The sequence below is a fragment of the Myxocyprinus asiaticus genome, chromosome 29, assembly GCF_019703515.2.
Source record: "Myxocyprinus asiaticus isolate MX2 ecotype Aquarium Trade chromosome 29, UBuf_Myxa_2, whole genome shotgun sequence".
Taxonomy (NCBI): domain Eukaryota; kingdom Metazoa; phylum Chordata; class Actinopteri; order Cypriniformes; family Catostomidae; genus Myxocyprinus; species Myxocyprinus asiaticus.
In genome coordinates this window covers 11,217,311-11,237,866 of record NC_059372.1, presented here as the reverse complement: position 1 = coordinate 11,237,866, position 20,556 = coordinate 11,217,311, and the positions used below count along the sequence as shown (strand labels likewise).

The 20,556-nt window shown below is 39.7% G+C and overlaps 2 protein-coding genes across 4 annotated transcripts; one reads left to right on the top strand and one right to left on the bottom strand.

Annotated features, from left to right (window-relative positions):
- Positions 1–3,746: 3,746 nt before the first annotated feature.
- LOC127420504 (G-protein coupled receptor 182-like) lies at positions 3,747–9,411 on the top strand. Of its 3 annotated transcripts, none has more exons than XM_051662850.1 (3): positions 3,754–3,841; positions 6,292–6,339; positions 7,609–9,411. In XM_051662850.1, the coding sequence occupies exon 3, from the start codon at positions 7,612–7,614 to the stop codon at positions 8,665–8,667; it is 1,056 nt and encodes a 351-aa protein (XP_051518810.1). In that variant the 5' UTR covers positions 3,754–3,841; positions 6,292–6,339; positions 7,609–7,611; the 3' UTR covers positions 8,668–9,411. The 3 variants fall into 3 exon arrangements, with proteins under 3 accessions (XP_051518809.1, XP_051518810.1, XP_051518811.1); XM_051662851.1 differs by having other exon boundaries at positions 3,757–3,841; positions 6,218–6,339; XM_051662849.1 differs by lacking the exon at positions 6,292–6,339 and having other exon boundaries at positions 3,747–3,841.
- A 703-nt stretch (positions 9,412–10,114) lies between these two features.
- On the bottom strand, positions 10,115–19,130 carry LOC127420499 (zinc finger and BTB domain-containing protein 39-like). Its single transcript, XM_051662844.1, has 3 exons — positions 18,491–19,130; positions 15,037–16,581; positions 10,115–13,638 (listed from the first exon to the last, which is right to left on the bottom strand). Exons 2-3 carry the CDS (start codon positions 16,546–16,548, stop codon positions 12,724–12,726), a joined length of 2,427 nt encoding a protein of 808 aa, XP_051518804.1. The 5' UTR covers positions 16,549–16,581; positions 18,491–19,130; the 3' UTR covers positions 10,115–12,723.
- Positions 19,131–20,556: the final 1,426 nt, after the last annotated feature.

The following is a 20,556-nucleotide window of genomic DNA, read 5'->3' as shown; positions in this document are numbered from 1 at the left end:
ACTCATGTCATGTGGTGTGGCATGTGAGAGGGTGATGAAATAGCAATGGCCATGCAAACCAACAATAAAGACAACCAAAACAATCAACCAAACCAGATCTTTTAGCCAAACCATTTGTTCTTTAAAGCCAAAGTGGTGCTAGTCAGAAATGGATATGATTAGGGGTTGGTGTTCTGATGTGTGTGCACATGTTGCTCTTAGAGCAGTTGTTGAAATGGCCAGTGTGGGGTTTGGGTGGGTGGACTACCACTCACTGTCCCTCCACCACAAAAGAATTTCCTGCTATTGTGCTTCTGGGGGTTTTGTTTTTTCAGCATATCAGGCACAATCTAGCTAAATGTTTCTTTTTCCTTTTAAACTTTCAGAACTGTGAAAATATTCTGTGAAAAATAGCAGCAGTGATTTCAGCCTAAAATACACTGATTCAGCTTCAGCCATATTAGAGCGGGTTTACACGTATCACAAGCCTTTTCCACATTTAATTGTTCAGGATATGAATTATAGATATCTATAATTCAATTTTCACAAGTTCAGGTGCTAATTCTTCATATCAGCAATTTAATTACTAGTAATGTGTTTTTTTTTAATTTTTTTTATTTTAGTAATTAAGCTTTCTCTAGTAAAAAAACATAATTATTGATATCTGTAACTGTATTTTCACTAGTAGAATTTCACAATTATCTGTCATTCACTTTTGTTTAAAATGCAAACAATATCTATAATTAATTTTGTACTAGTTGGATTTCCAAATATATATATCAGCTATGTATGTATTACTAGTAAAGATTATAATTTTTGACATCAGTAATTAGTTACTTGTGAAAATGTCCATTCCTAATATCAACAGATCACTAGTAATAAAATAAAAATAAAAAAAAAATGTAAAAAAACAATTACTAAAAAATAAACTAATAAACATGCTTATTTATTATATCTAGATTTTTTTTATTTTTTACTTTTTTTTTAATTCATTTCTGATATTTGGAAATGGATTTCAGATATCAACAAATTGAAGAGTAATCAAAGATATCTTACAAGGCTTTCTTACTAGTTAAAGTACCATTATAGATATCTGAAATTATGTTCTCACTAATGAAAACCAATGTTAAAAATAAAAACAAATTAAATTGTAAATCAATTGTTCAATTATAAATGTCCTGTTTTATGTTTGTTATTACATGTTTTGGCAAATTAAATGCTTTCAGCTACCAATAAAGGCTGGGGTATATTTAATTTTTCAGGGTGCAGTTCCATCTCGTGCATGGTCGTGTTTGATGCGAACTATGGCTGATTTTGTTTAATACTATTAAAGGAATATTCAGTGTTTAATACCAGTTAAGCTCAATCGACAGCATTTGTGGCATAATATTGATTACAACAAAAATTAATTTCAACCTTTTCTTTAAAAAAGCATAAATTTGGGGGCCTGGGTAGCTCAGATAGAAAAGACACTGACTACCACCCCTGGAGTCATGAGTTCGTCCAGGGCATGCTGAGTGACTCCAGCCAGGTCTCCTAAGCAACCAAATTAGCCTGGTTGCCAGGGAGGGTAGAGTCACAAGGGGTGACCTCCTCGTGGTCGCTATAATGTGGTTGTGCGTGGTGAGTTGTCCACAGAGAATAGCGTGAAGCCTCCACACATGCTATGTCTCCACGGTAGCGCGCTCAACAAGCCACGTGATAAGATGCACGGATTGATGGTCTCAGACGTGGAGGCAACTGAGATTGGTCCTCCGCCACCCCGATTGAGGCGAGTCACTACGCCACCACGAGGACTTAGAACGCATTGGGAATTGGGCACTCCAAATCCAAACGGGCAGGAAAAAAAAGAAAAAATCTGGGTTCCAATGAGGCACTTACAATGGAAGTGAATGGGGTCAACCTGTAAACGTTAAAATACTCACTGTTTCAAAAGTAAAGCCACAAGACAAAAACAATATGCATGTTCACCGGGGCTCTACACTGTGAGCATTTCACTAGCATTTGTGAGTGAAAATTACTGTGTGCGAATGTGAAAAAGTGACAACTGACACCTAAACTTATGAACTAATATAGTACCATCAGAACAAGAACTCCATAATGCATCTAACCTCATTTTCAAAACACTTTAAAAGTGCTTGTATACTAGTTATTTTTGCATTAAAATAACCAAATGTTATTTGGTTATTATATGATATGTCTTCTTAACTGTTATATGACCAATTGTCATGATTAAACGGTATGTATAATGGTTGCATCTTGTGCGCGTCACACTCGTGCACAATTGCATAGATAGCACACCTGAGGTGAATTAAGCTACTGTAAATAAAAATGCCAGCATCTCAAACCCCTTTTGTTTATTTTATTTTAGCTTTTATTTTAGCCAATCTATGTCAGTAATCTAATTGTTCGCAATGACTGGTGGGTAAATTTCCCTCTCCACTTCCTGTGAAGTTATTTATCGATGTACACTTCTGAGGATTGTCCGCATGTCTAGAAAAACCAGGTTGCACGGACAGTCCGTACAGACTGTGCTAATGACGAAATTTACGTCACGTATACTTTACTGTGCATGAGAAGAACCGCATGCAGAAAACTAAAGTATACTTGGGTCTTTAGAGTGTAGATCTATGAACTCAGTTTAACGCATTTTACTGGTCCACGGAATCCCGCAGAATGTTTCCCCAAAATCAGCGCAAAGCACATGGAAAATTGTGCAGATAGGACCCACAGAGGTCCACAGGTTTTCGCAAAATTTAGAACGTGTCATTCACAAAGTTCTACACATCCCCCGTCCCTTTGCATGTTTGTTTATTACATATTTAAGCAAATTTAATCAAGCTTTCTGTTATCAAAAATAGCATTGTACTCTGCTCCGTCAACACATTTTACCATTCGGGGGCCTGGATAGCTCAGTGGTAAAAGACGCTGGCTACCACCCCTGGAGTTCGCTAGTTCAAATCCCAGGGCGTGCTGAGTGACTCCAGCCAGGTCTCCTAAGCAACCAAATTGGCCCGGTTGCTAGGGAGGGTTGAGTCACATGGGGTAACCTCCTCAAGGTCGCTATAATGTGGTTCGTTCTTAGTGGGGCGCGCGGTGAGTTGAGCGTGGTTGCCGCAGTGGATGGCGTGAAGCCTCCACAGGTGCTATGTCTCCGTGGCAACACGCTCAACAAGCCACGTGATAAGATGCGCGGATTGACGGTCTCAGACACGGAGGCATCTGGGATTCTTCCTCCGCCACCGGATTGAGGCGAATCACTACGCGACCACGAGGACTTAAAAGAGTATTGGGAATTGGGCATTTCAAATTGGGTGAAAAAGGGGGAAAATACCCCACACATTTTACCATTCTGCAGAATTCTGAAGATTTTTTTAAATAAAGTGCACAGGTTCTGCATTTGCCTACTCATTAGTAAAGATTTGCAACTCCTAGGGTAATGTGTAACATATTTACCCTGGAGCTTGTGCATAATCCCTATTTACCTTTGGCACCACACTCCCATGCAACCTCTTTAATTCCATCTTGGCTCCACACATTGTTTAGACCAATAATTGCAAAAATCAAACACTATCCCCAGTTATATACTTGATACTATCTGCAATCAAGGCAGCAGTCTTACTGCAATCTTGGGAGTCTTTCCTGCTGCATTCAACCCCCTCCTGTCCTATGAGGATGTCCTGTCAGTGTGATGATAGTGCAAGTGAGACAGAGGGAGGAGCTTATTTTACCCCACATGCCAATGTATGGCTTGATCCTGCACAAATTTCCAGTCAAGCAAAGCATCCAGTGCTATTTCTCCAAGACTGATTCTTTAAAAGAGTCACCCCAAGAGCTTCATTAGCACGTGCCGCATAGCAAGGTGAGTCTCCAAAACATTTTTCAAGCAGATTTGTATTGATTCATGATGCAATTGCTGTGCTGTCATAATTTGAATGTCAAATTAGGGTCTTAAAAAACTTGGGAATGTATGGTCAATAAAACGATGGGAAAAGTATTTTTCATATTCACCAAATAAAAATTCACTTTTAAATTCAGTAGCACTACTTGAAACGTTCTTTGATGTACAAAGACTGAAGGCACATCACATTTACATTTGCATGGTGAAAAGAAGATGTTGAGCGCCTGTGAAACCAGCAAAAATCTAATTGCCAAGCATCCTCTTTTTAATGCTGCACTTTATACTGAGAGAGTGAAGTTAAAAAGAAACTTGCCACTAAAATGATATCCTTGACCATTGTGAATATTCAGTGTAGTTGTGTACAAAGCACTGCCCAATCAGAGGTTACTGCCAAACTAAGCAACTTCCAGTTGGACAACGTGACAAATTCGACTATCAAAGTTCACTAAACTTGAAGTCCACGTGAAATCCTTGAGGGGAAATTCTTCGCCACAGAAAGTTCAGCGCACGAAATTCACAATCGCGCAGGTCCCTGCTGTAATTCAGCAGCAGAAATTTGCAGTGCAAAGATAAATGTAACCGCGCCTTTAAAAGTAATTGGGTTTTTAAAGGCATAGTTCACCCTAAAATGAAAATTCTGTCATCATTTACTCACCTTTATGTTGTTTACAACCGATATGACTTTCTTTCATGCATAAAAGGGTTTCACGGAACCAATCACTTATACTGAATGGAAAAAAGATGCAAAGAAAGTGACTGAGGCTAACATTCTGCTTAGCATCTCCTTTTGCGTTCGACAGAAGAAAGTCATACAGGTTTGGAACAGCATGAGGGTGAATAAATGATGCTAGAATTCTCATTTCTGGGTGAACTATTCTTTTTTTTAATTTTTAATTTAATTTTATTTGGAATGCCCAATTCCCAATGCGCTCTAGGTCCTCGTGGTGGCGTAGTGATTCGCCTCAATCCGGGTGGCGGAGGACGAATCTCAGTTGCCTCCACATCTGAGACCATCAATCCGTGCATCTTATCACATGGCTTGTTGAGCGCGTTACCGTGGAGACATAGTGCATGTGGAGGCTTCACGCTATCCTCCACGGCATCCACACACAACTCACCACGCGCCCCACCGAGAGCAAGAACCACATTATAGCAACCATGAGGAGGTCACCCCATGTGACTCTACCCTCCCTAGCAACCGGGCCAATTTGGTGGCTTAGGAGACCTGGCTGGAGTCACTCAGTACAAATTGGATTCAAACTCACGACTCCAGGGGTGGTAGTCAGCATCTTTACTCGCTGAGCTACCCAGGCCCCAGGTGAACTATTCTTTAAAGACATTGCTTTAAGACTAGTCAAGCTAAATATTTCACCTATAGAAGTTTGTTAAGTTTCAAATGATAAAACAATAGATATACTGTTCAAAATGAAAGGAATTTTCTTGGTTAAAAAGTTAAGCTCAATCGACAGCATTTGTGGCATGATGTTGATTACCACAAATATGAATTTCGACTCATCCCTCTTTTTCTGTAACCCTCCTACTCTCTTAAGAAACACCACTCTCCTTTAGTAATTCGGGTCATTTTTGACCTGTATTGAAAACCATTCAAAATGTATAAATTCTTGATTAGTGTACAACGGCACTAATGAGCCCCCCATAAAGTAAATCTGTTTTATTGTGGTCCAAAAGTGAAAAATGTAAGGAATAATAATACTAATAGAGTAACACATTTTTTTAAAGAATTATTATTTTTTTTTTTAAATAATAATACATTTAAAAGCTAGGCAAAAATTTCTATTTTGCATTTTTTTCAATCACATTTGGCATTTTATAATATCTTAATTATACTACAACAATTTCTGATATATTTTACTTGTAGAAAACCAACAGTGTACATTTTAGAGTAAAAATGTTAGTACATGCCTTTTTCACAAATTTATCTCTATAGCCTTTTCCAGCACTCAAAATGGGCCAACTTTGCACGTCCATTGCGACAAATCCATTCCTTCACACTAATGTCAAACAATTTGTTGCAGTGTTACAGGGGTTTAGGAAGGTGCTGTTATAGTTCTTTCTGCCATCTGATGTTTTAAGAGAAATTTAAATTCAATAGGTCTTTATCCATAGTCCTTATTCACAGTAGCAGCATCTTTGATTTTTGACGGGAATGAAAACGAGGCTGTGAGGGATAGTTTTACTGTCTCTTCAATGACATGCACTGTATAAAGCCATCAAAAAGCCCCTAGATCACATCTAATCTTCCATAACTCATGTATGAGTTTTCTGTGTACTGAAATTTCTTGGAAAGATTTTTTTTTATTTTTTATGTTTTGTCAGCACAACGTTTCAAAAACACTTCAAAAACACAACTGTACAACCCATTGAAGACACTGTATGTCTATCCCTCACAGCCTCGTTTTCATTCCCGTCAAAGGTGGTGCAGTTAGCCCCATTGTCATGTAAGTAAACTTATTTATAATAAATATATTACATATTGTGTGTGTCTGGACATGTGCATGTGTGCACATGCTCCGTTTGAGAGGAAAGTATGCAATTTGCAGTACCCAGTGGAGCTGGTGGGGAAGCTAGAGAACAGTATGCAGCTAGGGTCTAAATTTGAGAAAATATTAAAGATTTTTAGGTTGAATTTGATTCATAGATGTACAAAAAACTATTTAAAGCTGTATAACATCTGAAAGTCTGAAGTTGAAAGGTCACAACGGGTTTTCCTATATGGGTCAAAATTGACCTGTTAAGACAATGGAAGGAACTATTTGTTTAAAATGATTATTTCTCTTAAACAATTCTATACAAAAATACACTTTCTTTTATTATTTTGGTGGTCTTGATAAAGTCACAACGTTTAGTTCCAGTACCAAAACTATGCAGTATTTATTTAGTATATACATATCCCAGGTCCAAAATGACCCTAAGAATATAGGAGGGTTAAAAAAAACAAAAAACAATTGAGGTTACAGTGAGGCACTTACAGTGGAAGTGAATGGGGAGGGTTTAAAGATAGAAACAAGAAGCTTATAATTTGATAAAAGCACTTACATTGTTTAAATCGTCGTTTATGTGGGATTACAGCGTTTTCAGCATTACATCTTTATGGCAACAAAACTGTAAAATTGGATATAACTTTAAACAGAAAAGGATGGTAAGAAATGTTATAACATTAAAATCATGTTAGCATGCGTTTTGTTAACTTCTTGTGGCTATACTTTTGAAATAGTATTTTAATGTTTACGGATTGGCCCCATTCACTTCCATTGTAAGAGCCTCACTGTAACGCAGATTTTTGTTTTGTTGTTTTTAAGAAAAGAAAAAAATATTTTTTTGTAGTAATCAATATTATTCGACAAATGATGTGAATTGAGTTTAATTTGTATTAATCCCTGGACACAAAGAGAATCTGAATACTTGTTATCTGGTTGTTAAATGTTAGTGGAACATTTGTTGAACACCTGTATGAACTCAATGAGGGGAACTGACTTCATACATCCACTAAAAGTTAGTTCTGAAAAAAGGTCTGGCATCTTTGTTTGCATTTGCCACTAGGTTTAATATAGCTAATGCAATGAAATTCAGTCAACTGTAACTTAAGGTGTGAATAAGTTTTGGTGCCAAAAACATAAGAACAGTATTGTATAGTATAGTACAGTATCGAGGTAATCCCCTGAAATAACCTTTGAACATCCTCTTGAAATAATTGTTTTTCTTCGCAGAACATGACGGACGATTTACACAATTCGTCATTCTGGTTCGGCGACGACTGCACCATCTATCCGAATAGGAACAATCGACAGATTGCTCTTTTCCTCCTTTATTTGGTGCTGTTCATGGTGGGCTTGGCCGAGAACAGCCTGGTGGTGTGGGTGAACTGGCAAAGGAGACACTCGGCTAATGGTGTGCTCTTCTGCGTTATCAATGTGAGTTTGTCTGACTTGATGGTGGTCTTCACCATGCCCTTCTTCATGCTGGAAATGACCATGGACAAGGTTTGGGTGTGGGGACGCTTCCTTTGCAAGGTCACGCATCTTGTATACGTCATCAACTTCTACAGTAGCTCCTTCTTCCTGGCCTTCATGACTTTGGAGAGGTACCTCTCCCTGACGTGGCCCAACGCGCCTGCCTGCTTTCCGCCGCAGAACAAACGTCGCTGGTTGCTCTGCACTGGAATTTGGCTGCTGTCCCTTGTGCTGGCCTTATTGGAGAATGTACACGTTGATCTTTTAGAATGGGATGAGCCAGGCTGCTACATGATTCCCGAGCAGTACTACACGGAATGGTTTGTGTCCGTTTCTTTCCTGTGTCTCATTTTCCAGTTCCTGGGCCCAGCATCTGTCATCATAACCTGCAACGTTTTGATTGCCCGAGCAGTCCGCACAGCTCCAGAGGTCCAAAACCGCCAGGACGTTTGGTTGGTCCATGTGTACTCGTTGGTGTTTGTGGCCTGCTGGTTACCGTACCATTTGGTGTTGTTCATGTTGACAGTGGATGACCTGGATCCACACCTGTTCTCCTGCAACACTTTGGAGGTGCTATTCTTCTCGTTTAGCATCGTGCAATGCTTGTCTCTCTTTCACTGCATCGCCAACCCAATCCTCTACAACTTCCTCAGTAAGAGCTTCCGCAATAATCTAATAAACACAGTGATCAGCCGTATCTCTTCACTGTCAGCTAGCATGCCAGCTAACGATGTGGCAGTGAATGCAGGGATGACAGCGGAAAAAGAACGAAAGCTCAGTAACGCCAGCACTAGTCACTCGGAAATTGGAGCTTGAAGAGGAAAACTCTGTACAATTCAGTAGAGCACTACCTGAATGGTGATTTGATGAACATTCTAAATTACTAGGGAAAAAGGATATTTAAAATGTCCTTGTTGAAGGTGCCAAATAGCAACAGTTCATGCTTTTTGGCTGGTTGCCTGGTAGCTAGCCATATCGTCTCCTGTTTTTCTCACCTCAGTATTGTTAAGAGTACAAGGAAGGAAGCCTCTCATAACCTTCATTTCCACCAATTCCTCTGATCATATCTAAGAACTCCTATAAATATGTAATAAAAGTTCTGTCCACATGCCAAGGTTTGTTGAAAAAAACAGTTTTGATTGTTATATTAAACTCGAAATTTTTAATTTAGGTTACACCAGCGTCCACATGCTCAAAATGAAACATCTAATGCTATTTAAATGGCCTTTGAGCTCTAATATTTCGTTTGTACATATTGTTGGATGGATAAGGAATATCACTTAAATGGAATCAAATTTGTTTAAAAAAAAAAAAAAAAAGAAGTCTTTTAACATATGTTTCTATATAACTGTTAAAGGGGTACATTTGTCCAGAAAACAGCAAGGGTAAGAACTTTGCTAAGATCAAAATGTATGACAATGTATGTCAAAATGTATGCCATTAGGACATGCTGTTCCAATATCTGAAAAGAATGTTGCTTTCTGATATGATTTCTGTCTAATATACACTAATCAGCCACAACATTAAAACCTGCCTAATATTGTGTAGGTCCCCCTAATGTCGCCAAAACAGCGCCAACCCGCATCTCAGAATAGCATTCTGAGGTGATATCCTTCTCACCACAATTGTACAGAGCGGTTATCTGAGTTAACGTAAACTTTGTCAGTTTGAACCAGTCTGGCCATTCTCTGTTGACCTCTCTCATCAACAAGGCGTTTTTGTCCACGGAACTGCTGCTCACTGGATGTTTTTTGTTTTTGGGACCATTCTGAGTAAATTATAGAGACTGTTATGTGTGAAAATCCCAAGAGATCAGCAGTTACAGAAATACTCAAACCAGCCCATCTGGCACCAACAATCATGCCACGGTTCAAATCACTGAGACCACATTTTTTCCCCCATTCTGATGGTTAATGTGAACATTAACTGAAGCTCCTGGCCCATATCTGGATGATTTTATGTACTGCACTGCTGCCACATGATTGGCTGATTAGATAATCGCATGGATGATTATTGGTGCCAGATGGGCTGGTTTGAGTATTTCTGTAACTGCTGATCTCCTGGGATTTTCACACACAACAGTCTCTAGAATTTACTCCGAATGGTGCCAACAACAAAAAAACATCCCAGTGAGAGGCAGTTCTGCGGATGGAAACGCCTTGTTGATGAGAGAGGTCAACAGAGAATGGCCAGACTGGTTCGAACTGACAAAGTCTACAGTAATTCAGATAACCGCTCTGTACAATTGTGGTAAGAAGAATAATATCTCAGAATGCTATTCTGAGATGCGGGTCGGCGCTGTTTTGGCGACATGAGGGGGTCCTACACAATATTAGGCAAGTGGTTTTAATGCTGTGGCTGATCGGTGTAAGTTTTAAGGAGGTTGTTTAGGCCGATTACTTTGCTCACTTCGCATTATCTCTTGTAAAACATGACATTTACTTAACAAATCTGCCACATGGTATCGACTACGCGGCAAACTGTAGATTCTCCAGTAGACGGTGGCGAAGTCACGCATGTGCAATTGAACAGAAAGCTAGCAATGCTGTCAACAGCGGTTGCTTCAAAGCCCCTTGTGACCAAAATGTCAAGACTCTCTTGGGAAGCTTTATAAGTACCATTTTTAATCAAGTACAACTGTAGTAAAATAGAACATATTTAGGGTAGTGACACAGCAAATGTTTAAATGATATAACTAACATTAAAGTGACATAAGGCAATTGTTTCATGTTGAATAAAATGTATTATGAAAATGGCATTTCCTAATGCATACTTAACATAAATGAGAGACTCAAGATCTGTTACATGCTTAGAAAAACTTGGCAAAGCACTGAAGTTTTACAAAAAATAAAATTTGTCCATAAGTTGATCAAATCAGGTCATGTTCAGTTTAGTCTGTAGCTACGTGGCAAATAAGGCTACACAGCCACAAATGCCACACAGCTAGCTCAGTTAAATAACTACCAATAACTAAATAAATATATACATACAATTTAATGGACAGATCAAGCAAAATCATCAAACTGATTTTTAACTGAACAAGAAATTACGTAAAATAAATGTAAAGTATTTACAGTTGTACCATACAAAAAGAATAGACACAAGAATAGAAACAAATAGAACTTCTGAGAAAATGGCACAGAAGATTTTAAAACAGAGTCCTTCTTCAAACATTCTTAAGCTTTCATTGCTTCTCAATACTCGAGAAATGATATGACCCGAGCAAAGAAGTTCCATTTAAACTGACTGATACATTAGCACCTCAGTCTTAATTCTGTTCTTTTTTCCTAATTTTCCAAACTAACAACAACAGACCATTGCAGTATTTTGTGGTTCCATTATGTACATACAACATATAAACAATATGATCTCTCATAAAACAGTAACTATTTCTATTTTAGTCTATGTCAAGTGATACACAACACTACTATAAAAATAACATCTATTCTGAAAAAGAAAATTACCTTTATTAAAAAAAATTTTTTTTTAAAGGAACATTTGTTATCCTTGACCTAGAGCACTGCTGTATATATAGATATCAGAAAAAGCCTTTGTTTATTCTTAAAGTGCACTTGCTTTGTGTAAAAACAAAGAATACATTGTGCTTCTTCAGAATAACCAGAGACATTTAGCTTATTATGATAGTTGCCAGAAGTGTATATAGAGGTATAATCACAGATCAGCACTTGCTACAACATCCCATACATAACATAGTCAAACGTTTGGACACGCTTAAATCAAATCCACGTTTGTCATGATCTTAAAGAGCTTTTGATCTACAATCTTATGTTTACATGCTTGAAATTAGTTTTGTTGCAAATATAAATTGTACCAACATTGGAATTCCTTTATAAAACTAAAATTTTAAAAAATAAATACATTTTTTAAATGGATGAGGACCAGAAAGTGAAGGAAAGCAGCCAATAAGTGTCCAGCATACATGAGAACTCCTTCAATACTGTTTAAAAGCATCTTAGGTGGAAACCTCATGAATTTACATTTATTACATTTATGTTTATTCATTTAGCAGATGCTTTCAACCAAATGAGGAATACAACAGAAGTGATTCATCCTAAGGAGGAAGTAATATGAGAAGTGCTGTAATACAAAGTTGCAAATTGGTAGGGGAGAGACAGTGGTAAAAGAATGGATTGAGAATTTGTTTTTTAAAGAAGAAAGCAGACAGTTATTGCATTAGAAGGATTTGGTCAAGTTTCTCAACTAAATTTGGTTGAGAAAATGTCTAGATTGTGCAGAGCTGAAATTTAGGCAAAAAATTGCTACTTTGAAGAAGCTAAAATATAATATAGTTCTGATATGTTTTAAATTTTTTGGTCACTTCATAATTCCCATACTACCATTTGTGTGATTTCATACTTTTAATGATTTTACTATTAGTCTAAAATTTGGAAAATAGTAATAGCAAGGAATAAGTAGATGCATCCAAACTTTTGACTGGTAATGTATCATTGCTCTCTTGCCATCAAGTGGTCAAGTATCAACACTAAAAAATTTGTAAATAAAAACTGTACCTTTAGTTTGGTCTTTAAAAAATTAATCTCTCTTCTCAGTACACAATGTCACAAAGCTAATCACATTAAACGCTTAGTAACATTCGAAGTCTACTGCCATCTGTCTTTAAAGGGAGTTCACCCAAAAATGAAAATTCATATCATTTACTCACACTCATGCTAACCCAGATGTGTATGACTTTTTTCTTCTGCTGAACACAAACAAAGAAGTTTTTCCAGCTCTGTTGATCCATACAGTGCAAGTGAATTTTTAAGTAAACTATCCCTTTAACAACAGTGGCAGTAAACTGAGCAAGTAAACGTGTGCACACAGTGTAACGGAACATTTAGAGCTTGATGTTCAGGTCTCCAGGTTTGGGATGGGTTCTTTGGAGTGGTCGTTATACATGAAGGTCTCCTCTATGTTGAAATCAGGTGGCAGCTGGTCTTTGTGGAGCTCCATGTGTGAGGAGACCATCTTGAGTGTGGAGAAGAACAGTCCGCAGACAGAACACCGGTACATGAGGGCACCCGAGTGCGTCTTCAGGTGGCAAATCATGGTGGAACGGCCACGGAAAAAACGCAAACATACTTTGCACTGGTAGGGCTTCTCGCCAGTGTGGATGCGGAGGTGGTAGGTGAACTCGCCTGAATGTGCAAAGTGCTTGCCGCAGAACCGGCAGCGATACCATTTTTGCTTGAGGCTTGCACCGGTGGAAGTGGCTCCAGAGGAGCTACCATTCATTATGAGTCCAGCAGGAAACGAAAGCCCACCATGAACCATTTTGTCCTGGAGTCTTAAACCCAGGCTCAAGTTGAAACCTGCGTTTCCTGCTTTACCCGAGCCACGGGCCTCCGACGGGGAGGAAGAAGATGAGGAATACTCGAGGAGCTGGTCTGCTTTGCGCTTGGCTGGCCATAACTGGCTGCCCTGCATCTCATTAGAGTGCACGCTGAGATGGTTATGAAAAGCAGCTTCAGAGCGGAAGGTCTGTGGACACAGGAAGCAGCGCAGTTCGCCCTGTGCTTCGCCGCTGGTCTCTGGACTGCCCTGGTCCTGTTTTGACAACCCTTCTTCCTCCACGTGAAGAGCCAGGTGTCTTTCTAGCAGCGCACTCTCCAGGAAGGGGCTGGCACATTTTGGACATGTGTAAATAGGAAAGAGGTGTGTCAGAGTGTGCCACAGGAGGGCGCATCGAGAGGGCTGGGACAGCTGGCATACTCCACAGCGTAATGTCCTCAAGCATGCGTGGCTCAGAATGTGGTCTCTGACAGCCTGGGTGAAGAACAAATAAAACTCAGTTATTAATATAATCAAAACAACAAAATGGGTGAAGCTCACAAAAACATGTCTAGGTCACATTTCATTCCTAAATCAAAATAATTTATTCTACATAAATTAGGTTTTGCATAATGAAAATAGTTTGAGAACCATTACGGTTTTGAGAGATTCACCCAAATAGATCACCTTGTCCTTACCAGGACGATTGCATGATTACATGTTAATCTGAGTCTTTGTCACAACCAGCCACAATGTGCCTCATCCGGAGCCCCTTAGACTTGAGTAAAGAAAGGGAATTTATTTTCTGAAATAGTTTTGCGTTCTCTTGCATAAGGTTTTGTGTTTCGTCGCAAGAGTTTTGCATTCCCTCGCAAATTAGCTTTATCCGTCCGCTACAAAAATTAACCATGGTTTTACTACAGTAACTATAGTTAATAAAAATGATACAAAAAAACAAAACAAAAAAAAACATGGTACATGTATCACAAATTAACCATGGTGCTACTATAGTAAAAACTATATTTTTTATGGCAGAATTATTGTGATTTTTATCACTATTTTGGTTTCCCTGTATTATTACTATGGTTGTACATGGTTAAAATATGGTTCCTGTAGTAAAACCAGTGGTAAATGTAGCTTGATTCCTATATATGTTGTGTCATGCTGGGAATTCCCACCCACATATTTGTCCAAAACTGTGGTATTGAGATGGCTAATGATTCTTGTACGCTAGTATATAATCTATAAATTAGCAGTTTAGTTTGTTTCTTTGCAGCATGTAACCAATATATTTTTTATTATATAATACAATATTTGTACTTTTATTTTACATTTAATTACTTTGTATTGATTTTCGGGGGAGCACGGTGGCTCAGTGTGTAGCATTATGGTACCAGGTTATGGTACATGGTTCGAGTCCCGGCTCAACCAGGGCCTTTCTGTGTGGAGTTTGTATGTTCTCCCCATGTTCGTGTGGGTTTCCTCCAGGTGCTCTGGTTTCTCCCACAGTTTCAAGCAGGTCAGGTGAATTTGAGACTGTAAACTGCCCATAGGTGTGAATGTGTATGTATGTCTGTGTGTGTTAGCCCTGTGATGCACTGGCCACCTGTCCAGGGTGTTTCCCTGCCTTTGGCCCGAGACAGCTGGGATAGGCATCAGCACTACCCGCAACCCAACATATGACAAGCGGTTATAGAACATGGATGTATTCATTTTCAATTTCTGAATGTTTTCTGGTATTAGTACCGACTGCTGAAATTTTGGTATCATGACAACCCTAGTAAAAAAAAAAAAAAATTTCACAACACTTGAGCATTGTAGTATCACACCTGGTTAGGACACCATTTAAGGCTTACAAACCAAAAACAAATAACCAAACATTTATTCACAAACCTTGAAATCATTTGCCATAGATTTCTCACAAACAATACACTGCAGTTCCCCTCCTTGTTGTTGGGTGGCACCATTCATTTGTTCAGGATTTTGAGGGACGCATTTTGCTACTGATTGACGTCGATGGTGAATCAGTGCAGACTCTCTCCGAAACTGCTGCTCACAAACATCGCAGGAGAAGAGCAAGATTCCCACATGTGTGAGGGCATGCGTGACACCAGCAGCATGGTCAGAAAAGGAGGTGCCACACACCTGACAGGAACCCTTTTCCGAGAGATGCGTTTCTGCATGAATCCGGATGATGTCGTTTTCAGCAGGAAGCAGCATTCCACAAGCTTTGCATGGCTGCGCTGACGCCAACTGGCCAAGAGATACTCCGTTTTCACCATTCTCAATACACATCAAGTCTTCATCATCCTCTTCTTCCACAATGAGGTGCTCCTCCTCATCGCTCAGCTCAATTATGTCATCTGAAAGTGCTCTCCACTGATCGCCAGCTTCAGGATGTTCTTCCTGTAGGTGGTGCCTCTTGTTAGCAACATCGTCCTCAAAAAGACCTGAATCTTTGACTGCTTCTCCTGCTCCCGAAATGGCCCTTAGTTGCAAATTGTCCAAGGGGTCACTGGAGGATGATGAAGGAGCACATGTTTCCCCTCCAAGCTGGGCTGAAGAGTCTGGAACGGAACTCGCTTCCTGAATACACTGAGGTCCTAACGTTGACTTGCAACCATTAACAGCAACCTGATCCGCTGAGCTGTTTCCTCCATCTTCTCCATCGTCTTCCTGCTCGATCTTGAGCTGCAAAGCGAGACCAGGAAGGACCTCTGTGGAACGGTTACTGTCCGAGGGGCTTGGCTTGTTGGTCACCGCTTGGTTGTACCCCAAATGTATTTGCAAGTCCTCATTTTTAGGGGACTGGGAGAGGGAAAGTGTGGCCAAGTGGGCCCAATTCAACCTGCCATTCCGGCCTAGAGAAACCAGAGAAGGTGTGACGGGAGTGGGAGCAGCCAAAGAAGACAGTGAGGAGCAAGATGCCACCGAGGACGAGCAAACAGATGTAGCCACAGCATTGGTGGACACCACTTCACTCTCCATGTTGCCATCGGCCACCGGGTCTCCAGAGCCTGAGCTCTGGAGGTCAGGGAAGGTGGAATGGCAAGCACTTACCAGCTCCTTCACTCCGAGCCTTTCCGCCAGCTCATAAAGTACACCCACATCTATCAAGTCCGTAAAAATTTCACCAGTGTAGATGAACGTCAAAACCTTCTCAAAATTGGTGGAAGAGACAAAGTCCAAAGATAAGGTGGTGGGAATGCCATCCTGGTTGTGGGAACCTCTGGAGAAGAGGCTCTTAAAGTGTGTGCAAGCGCACACCAGCACTGCGCGATGAGCGGGGAAGGTTCGCCCACCAACCTGAAGGAAAACGTCACACAGGAGGCGAGACAGGCGGCAGCGATTGAGCTCAGAAAGGAGATGGGCCGCATGGCCAGAGCCCTGCAGCCGGATCCGCATGCCTGGCGATTCTGAAAAAAGCCAGGAATTGGACTAAAAGACAGAAGAGAAGACGTGAATCAAAACATGGTTATAACATCTGATTTGTATACATTTAAGATGAATTTCATATAGTCCTATTGTACTTTTTACATTCTATGTTTTGCTGTGTTCATGTCCTGTCAGAATTATTGTAATTCCAAGACGATACTTCAGAGATTCAACTCCGAGCTGTTCACGTCATCGGACTGAGAAAACATTTGTTTTTATGGCATTACTCATAACGCCAAAACGGATGCTTGTGTGGCTTTGTTGTTGATAAAAGCAACTATTTAATCACTAAATTAATGCTGTGTTCACATCATGTCGGATTATTGTACAGTAATTACGAGATGGCAATTCGGAGATTCTGGCAACACTCATGATGTGAAATCAGCTGTGAAACATTTAGCCTATCGCTACATTAATTCACTTCTATATGTTCTAGCTACATTTTTAAGATAAAAGACTGCACTCCAGGGAACAATGGTATATGCGACAGAAATGTGTTATCTATTACCTTTAACTATTAAGGCCAAAGCCATATTGGTTCTTTTTACATGACGTCCCAGTTGTCATGTCAGAGCTTTCATAGAATTCCTAGATTACTACTTGTAATTACGAGGTTGACAAAGACGTGAATGGTTTTTACAAGTTCTAATGTCGTAATTCCGGTAATTCTGACTTGACGTTAACGCACCTGCTTGCACCTGTAAACAGTTTGGCTAATAAACTATACTGGAGGCCGTTCACACCGAACAAGTTTTTGCATGGTTTTTCTATGTAAAAATGCACAATATGGACGTCTTTGAACACTGCATTGCATCTGTTTTTTCAGTGCAAAAGAGTCAGGATTTTTAGATATCGTGTCAAATTACACGACAACTGTTAAAACCACATCTCAAGAAACCAGCAGTTCTATGTGTTGTGCTGCGCCTAGCTTTATTTAGCACAAGAATGTGTTAGGTCTGAATGACCCTTTTAACTTGGCAGAAAAATGGTTTATTCTGATAATTATCAGTATAAAATGTAACTTAATTGGTGTCTTGTACTATGTTGATGTTGCCACTGATTTATACAAGCAATAAGCCATGAGAGACCGTGCATTACAGTGATTTTACCATGGTTAAGGGGGCTTTAGGTACTCCACTCTGCATCTTAAGAACACCCCTTCCTTGTGGTAAAATCAGTGTAACCTACAGCCTCTCTTGGCTAATTGCTGTAATACCACCATTCTGTTGAAGGGTTAGTTCACCCAAAACTGTATGGGTGTCATAGCTGCAAATGAAATAAACATGTTCAAACATCTGACATGGGGTTGTCTGTCCACAAAACACACCCTGCACCTCAAAACCACAAATGAAACATCTGATTTACAAAAACCTCAATGCATTTTCTCCTCCACAACAACAGGACATTACAGTGACTTTAACTGAAGTTCACATTTATCACTTGTTGTGTATAAAACATATTATTTATCAAGCTTCAACACAGTAGTGGTCACGAAATAACCATAAACATACACTTATGTTAATATATAAACAATTTAAAAAAATTATTACACCATACATTATAATACACAACAGTGTTCACAAACGACTCAAAACAACGGGTGTCCTAACAAAGACAGCACAGAACACACTAAATTAGACTACAATAGTAGTCCTCTTTACTCAACGTAAATTTAGGCCTACGATAAATATGTGCACTACACAATCAAGGGTGCAACCAAAATTTTCAACAATCCTAATTTTACTTAGAGCATCAGGTTAGCAGTAGCTAACTGGTTGCCATTGGATGCCATTAGCATGTCCGCCTAACTAGCACATTAACACCATATCTACAAATTAATCGCAGTGCCCGGCTAAGTAGTACACTTAAACCGCGTAAGTAGTAGTAACACACACAAAAAATGTTTGTTTACCCATAGAGTGCTGCTGGTTTTCGACAGATAACGGACAAACCCTCTCGGATCCTGTTAGCCCAGTCTGTCGTCCATGCACATAGGAGACACGGGCGGCGTCACAAAACTCATCGAGCTGCCTACCTAGACATTATATTGAGGCCTCTTAGGCGTCGGTAGCATTTTTAAATAGTCTGTCTAACTGTCTGTCTGTCTATCTGCCTGTCTGGTTGTCTGTCTCTCTGTCTCTTTTCTATCTATCTGTCTGTCTGTCTATTTATCTCTTTCTATTTGTTCTGTCTGTCTATCTGTCTGTTTCCCTGTCTGTCTGTCTATCTGTCTGTCTGTCTGTCTCTTTCTATTTGTTCTGTCTGTCTACTTGTCTGTCTGTCTGTCTCTATCTATTCTGTCTGTCTATCTGTTTGTCTGTTTCTCAACTATCTACCTGTCTGTCTGTCTGTCTGTCTGTCTGTTTGCCTGTCTGTCTATCTATACATCTAACTGTCTGTCTGTCTATATGTCTGTCTGTCTGTTTTCCGTCTGTCTATCTATACATCAGTCTATCTATCTATCTATCTATCTATCTATCTATCTATCTATCTGTCTGTCTATCTATCTATCTATCTATCTATCTATTCTGTCTGTCTATCTGTCTGTCTGTTTTCCTGTCTGTCTATCTGTCTATCTATTTCTATTTGTTCTGTCTGTCTGTCTATATCTATCTATCTAGCTAGCTAGCTATTTGTTCTTTCTGCCTGTCTATCTGTCTGTCTGTTTGCCTGTCTGTCTGTCTATCTATCTATCAGTCTGTCTGTCAACTATCTGTCTGTCTGTCTGTTTGTCTATCTATCTATCTATTTGTTCTGTCTGCCTGTCTATCTATCTGTCTGTCTGTTTGCCTGTCTGTCTGTCTATCTATCTATCAGTCTGTGTCAACTATCTATCTATCTATCTATCTATCTATCTATCTACAGTGGTGTGAAAAAGTGTTTGCTCCCTTCCTGATTTCTTATTTTTTTTGCATGTTTGTCACACTTAAATGTTTCAGATCATCAAACAAGTTTAAATATTAGTCAAAGATAACACAAGTAAACACAAAATGCAGTTTTTAAATGAAGGTTGTTATTAAGGGAAAACAAAATCCAAACGTACATGGCCCTGTGTGAAAAAGTGTTTGCCCCACCTGTTAAAACATAACTGTGGTTTATCACACCTGAGTTCAATTTCTCTAGCCACACCCAGGCCTGATTACTGCCACACCTGTTCTCAATCAAGAAATCACTTAAATAGGACCTGCCTGACAACGTGAAGTAGACCAAAAGATCTCCAAAAGCTAGACATCATGCCGAGATCCAAAGAAATTCAGGAACAAATGAGAAAGAAAGTAATTGAGATCTATCAGTCTGGAAAAGGTTATAAGGCCATTTCTAAAGCTTTGGGACTCCAGAGAACCACAGTGAGAGCCATTATCCACAAATGGCGAAAACATGGAACAGTGGTGAACCTTCCCAGGAGTGGCCGGCCGACCAAAATTACCCCAAGAGCGCAGCGACGACTCATCCAAGAGGTCACAAAAGACCCCACAACAACATCCAAAGAACTGCAGGCCTCACTTGCCTCAGTTAAGGTCAGTGTTCATGACTCCACCATAAGAAAGAGACTGGGCAAAAATGGCCTGCATGGCAGAGTTCCAAGACGAAAACCACTGCTGAGCAAAAAGAACATTAAGGCTCGTCTCATTTTTGCCAGAAAACATCTTGATGATCCCCAAGACTTTTGGGAAAATACTCTGTGGACTGACGAGACAAAAGTTGAACTTTTTGGAAGGTGTGTGTCCCATTACATCTGGCGTAAAAGTAACACCGCATTTCAGAAAAAGAACGTCATACCAACAGTAAAATATGGTGGTGGTAGTGTGATGGTCTGGGGCTGTTTTGCTGCTTCAGGACCTGGAAGACTTGCTGTGATAAATGGAACCATGAATTCTGCTGTCTACCAAAAAATCCTGAAGGAGAATGTCCGGCCATCTGTTTGTGACCTCAAGCTGAAGCGAACTTGGGTTCTGCAGCAGGACAATGATCCAAAAC

Bases quoted from the DNA above. Each gene is read 5' to 3' on its own strand.
- LOC127420504 (XM_051662849.1), top strand. From the start codon at position 7,612: ATGACGGACGATTTACACAATTCGTCATTCTGGTTCGGCGACGACTGC.
- LOC127420499 (XM_051662844.1), bottom strand. From the start codon at position 16,548: ATGCGGATCCGGCTGCAGGGCTCTGGCCATGCGGCCCATCTCCTTTCT. The intron at 13,639-15,036 runs GTTTGTGAATAA...TTCTTCACCCAG, and splicing joins CTATGGCAAATGATTTCAAG to GCTGTCAGAGACCACATTCT.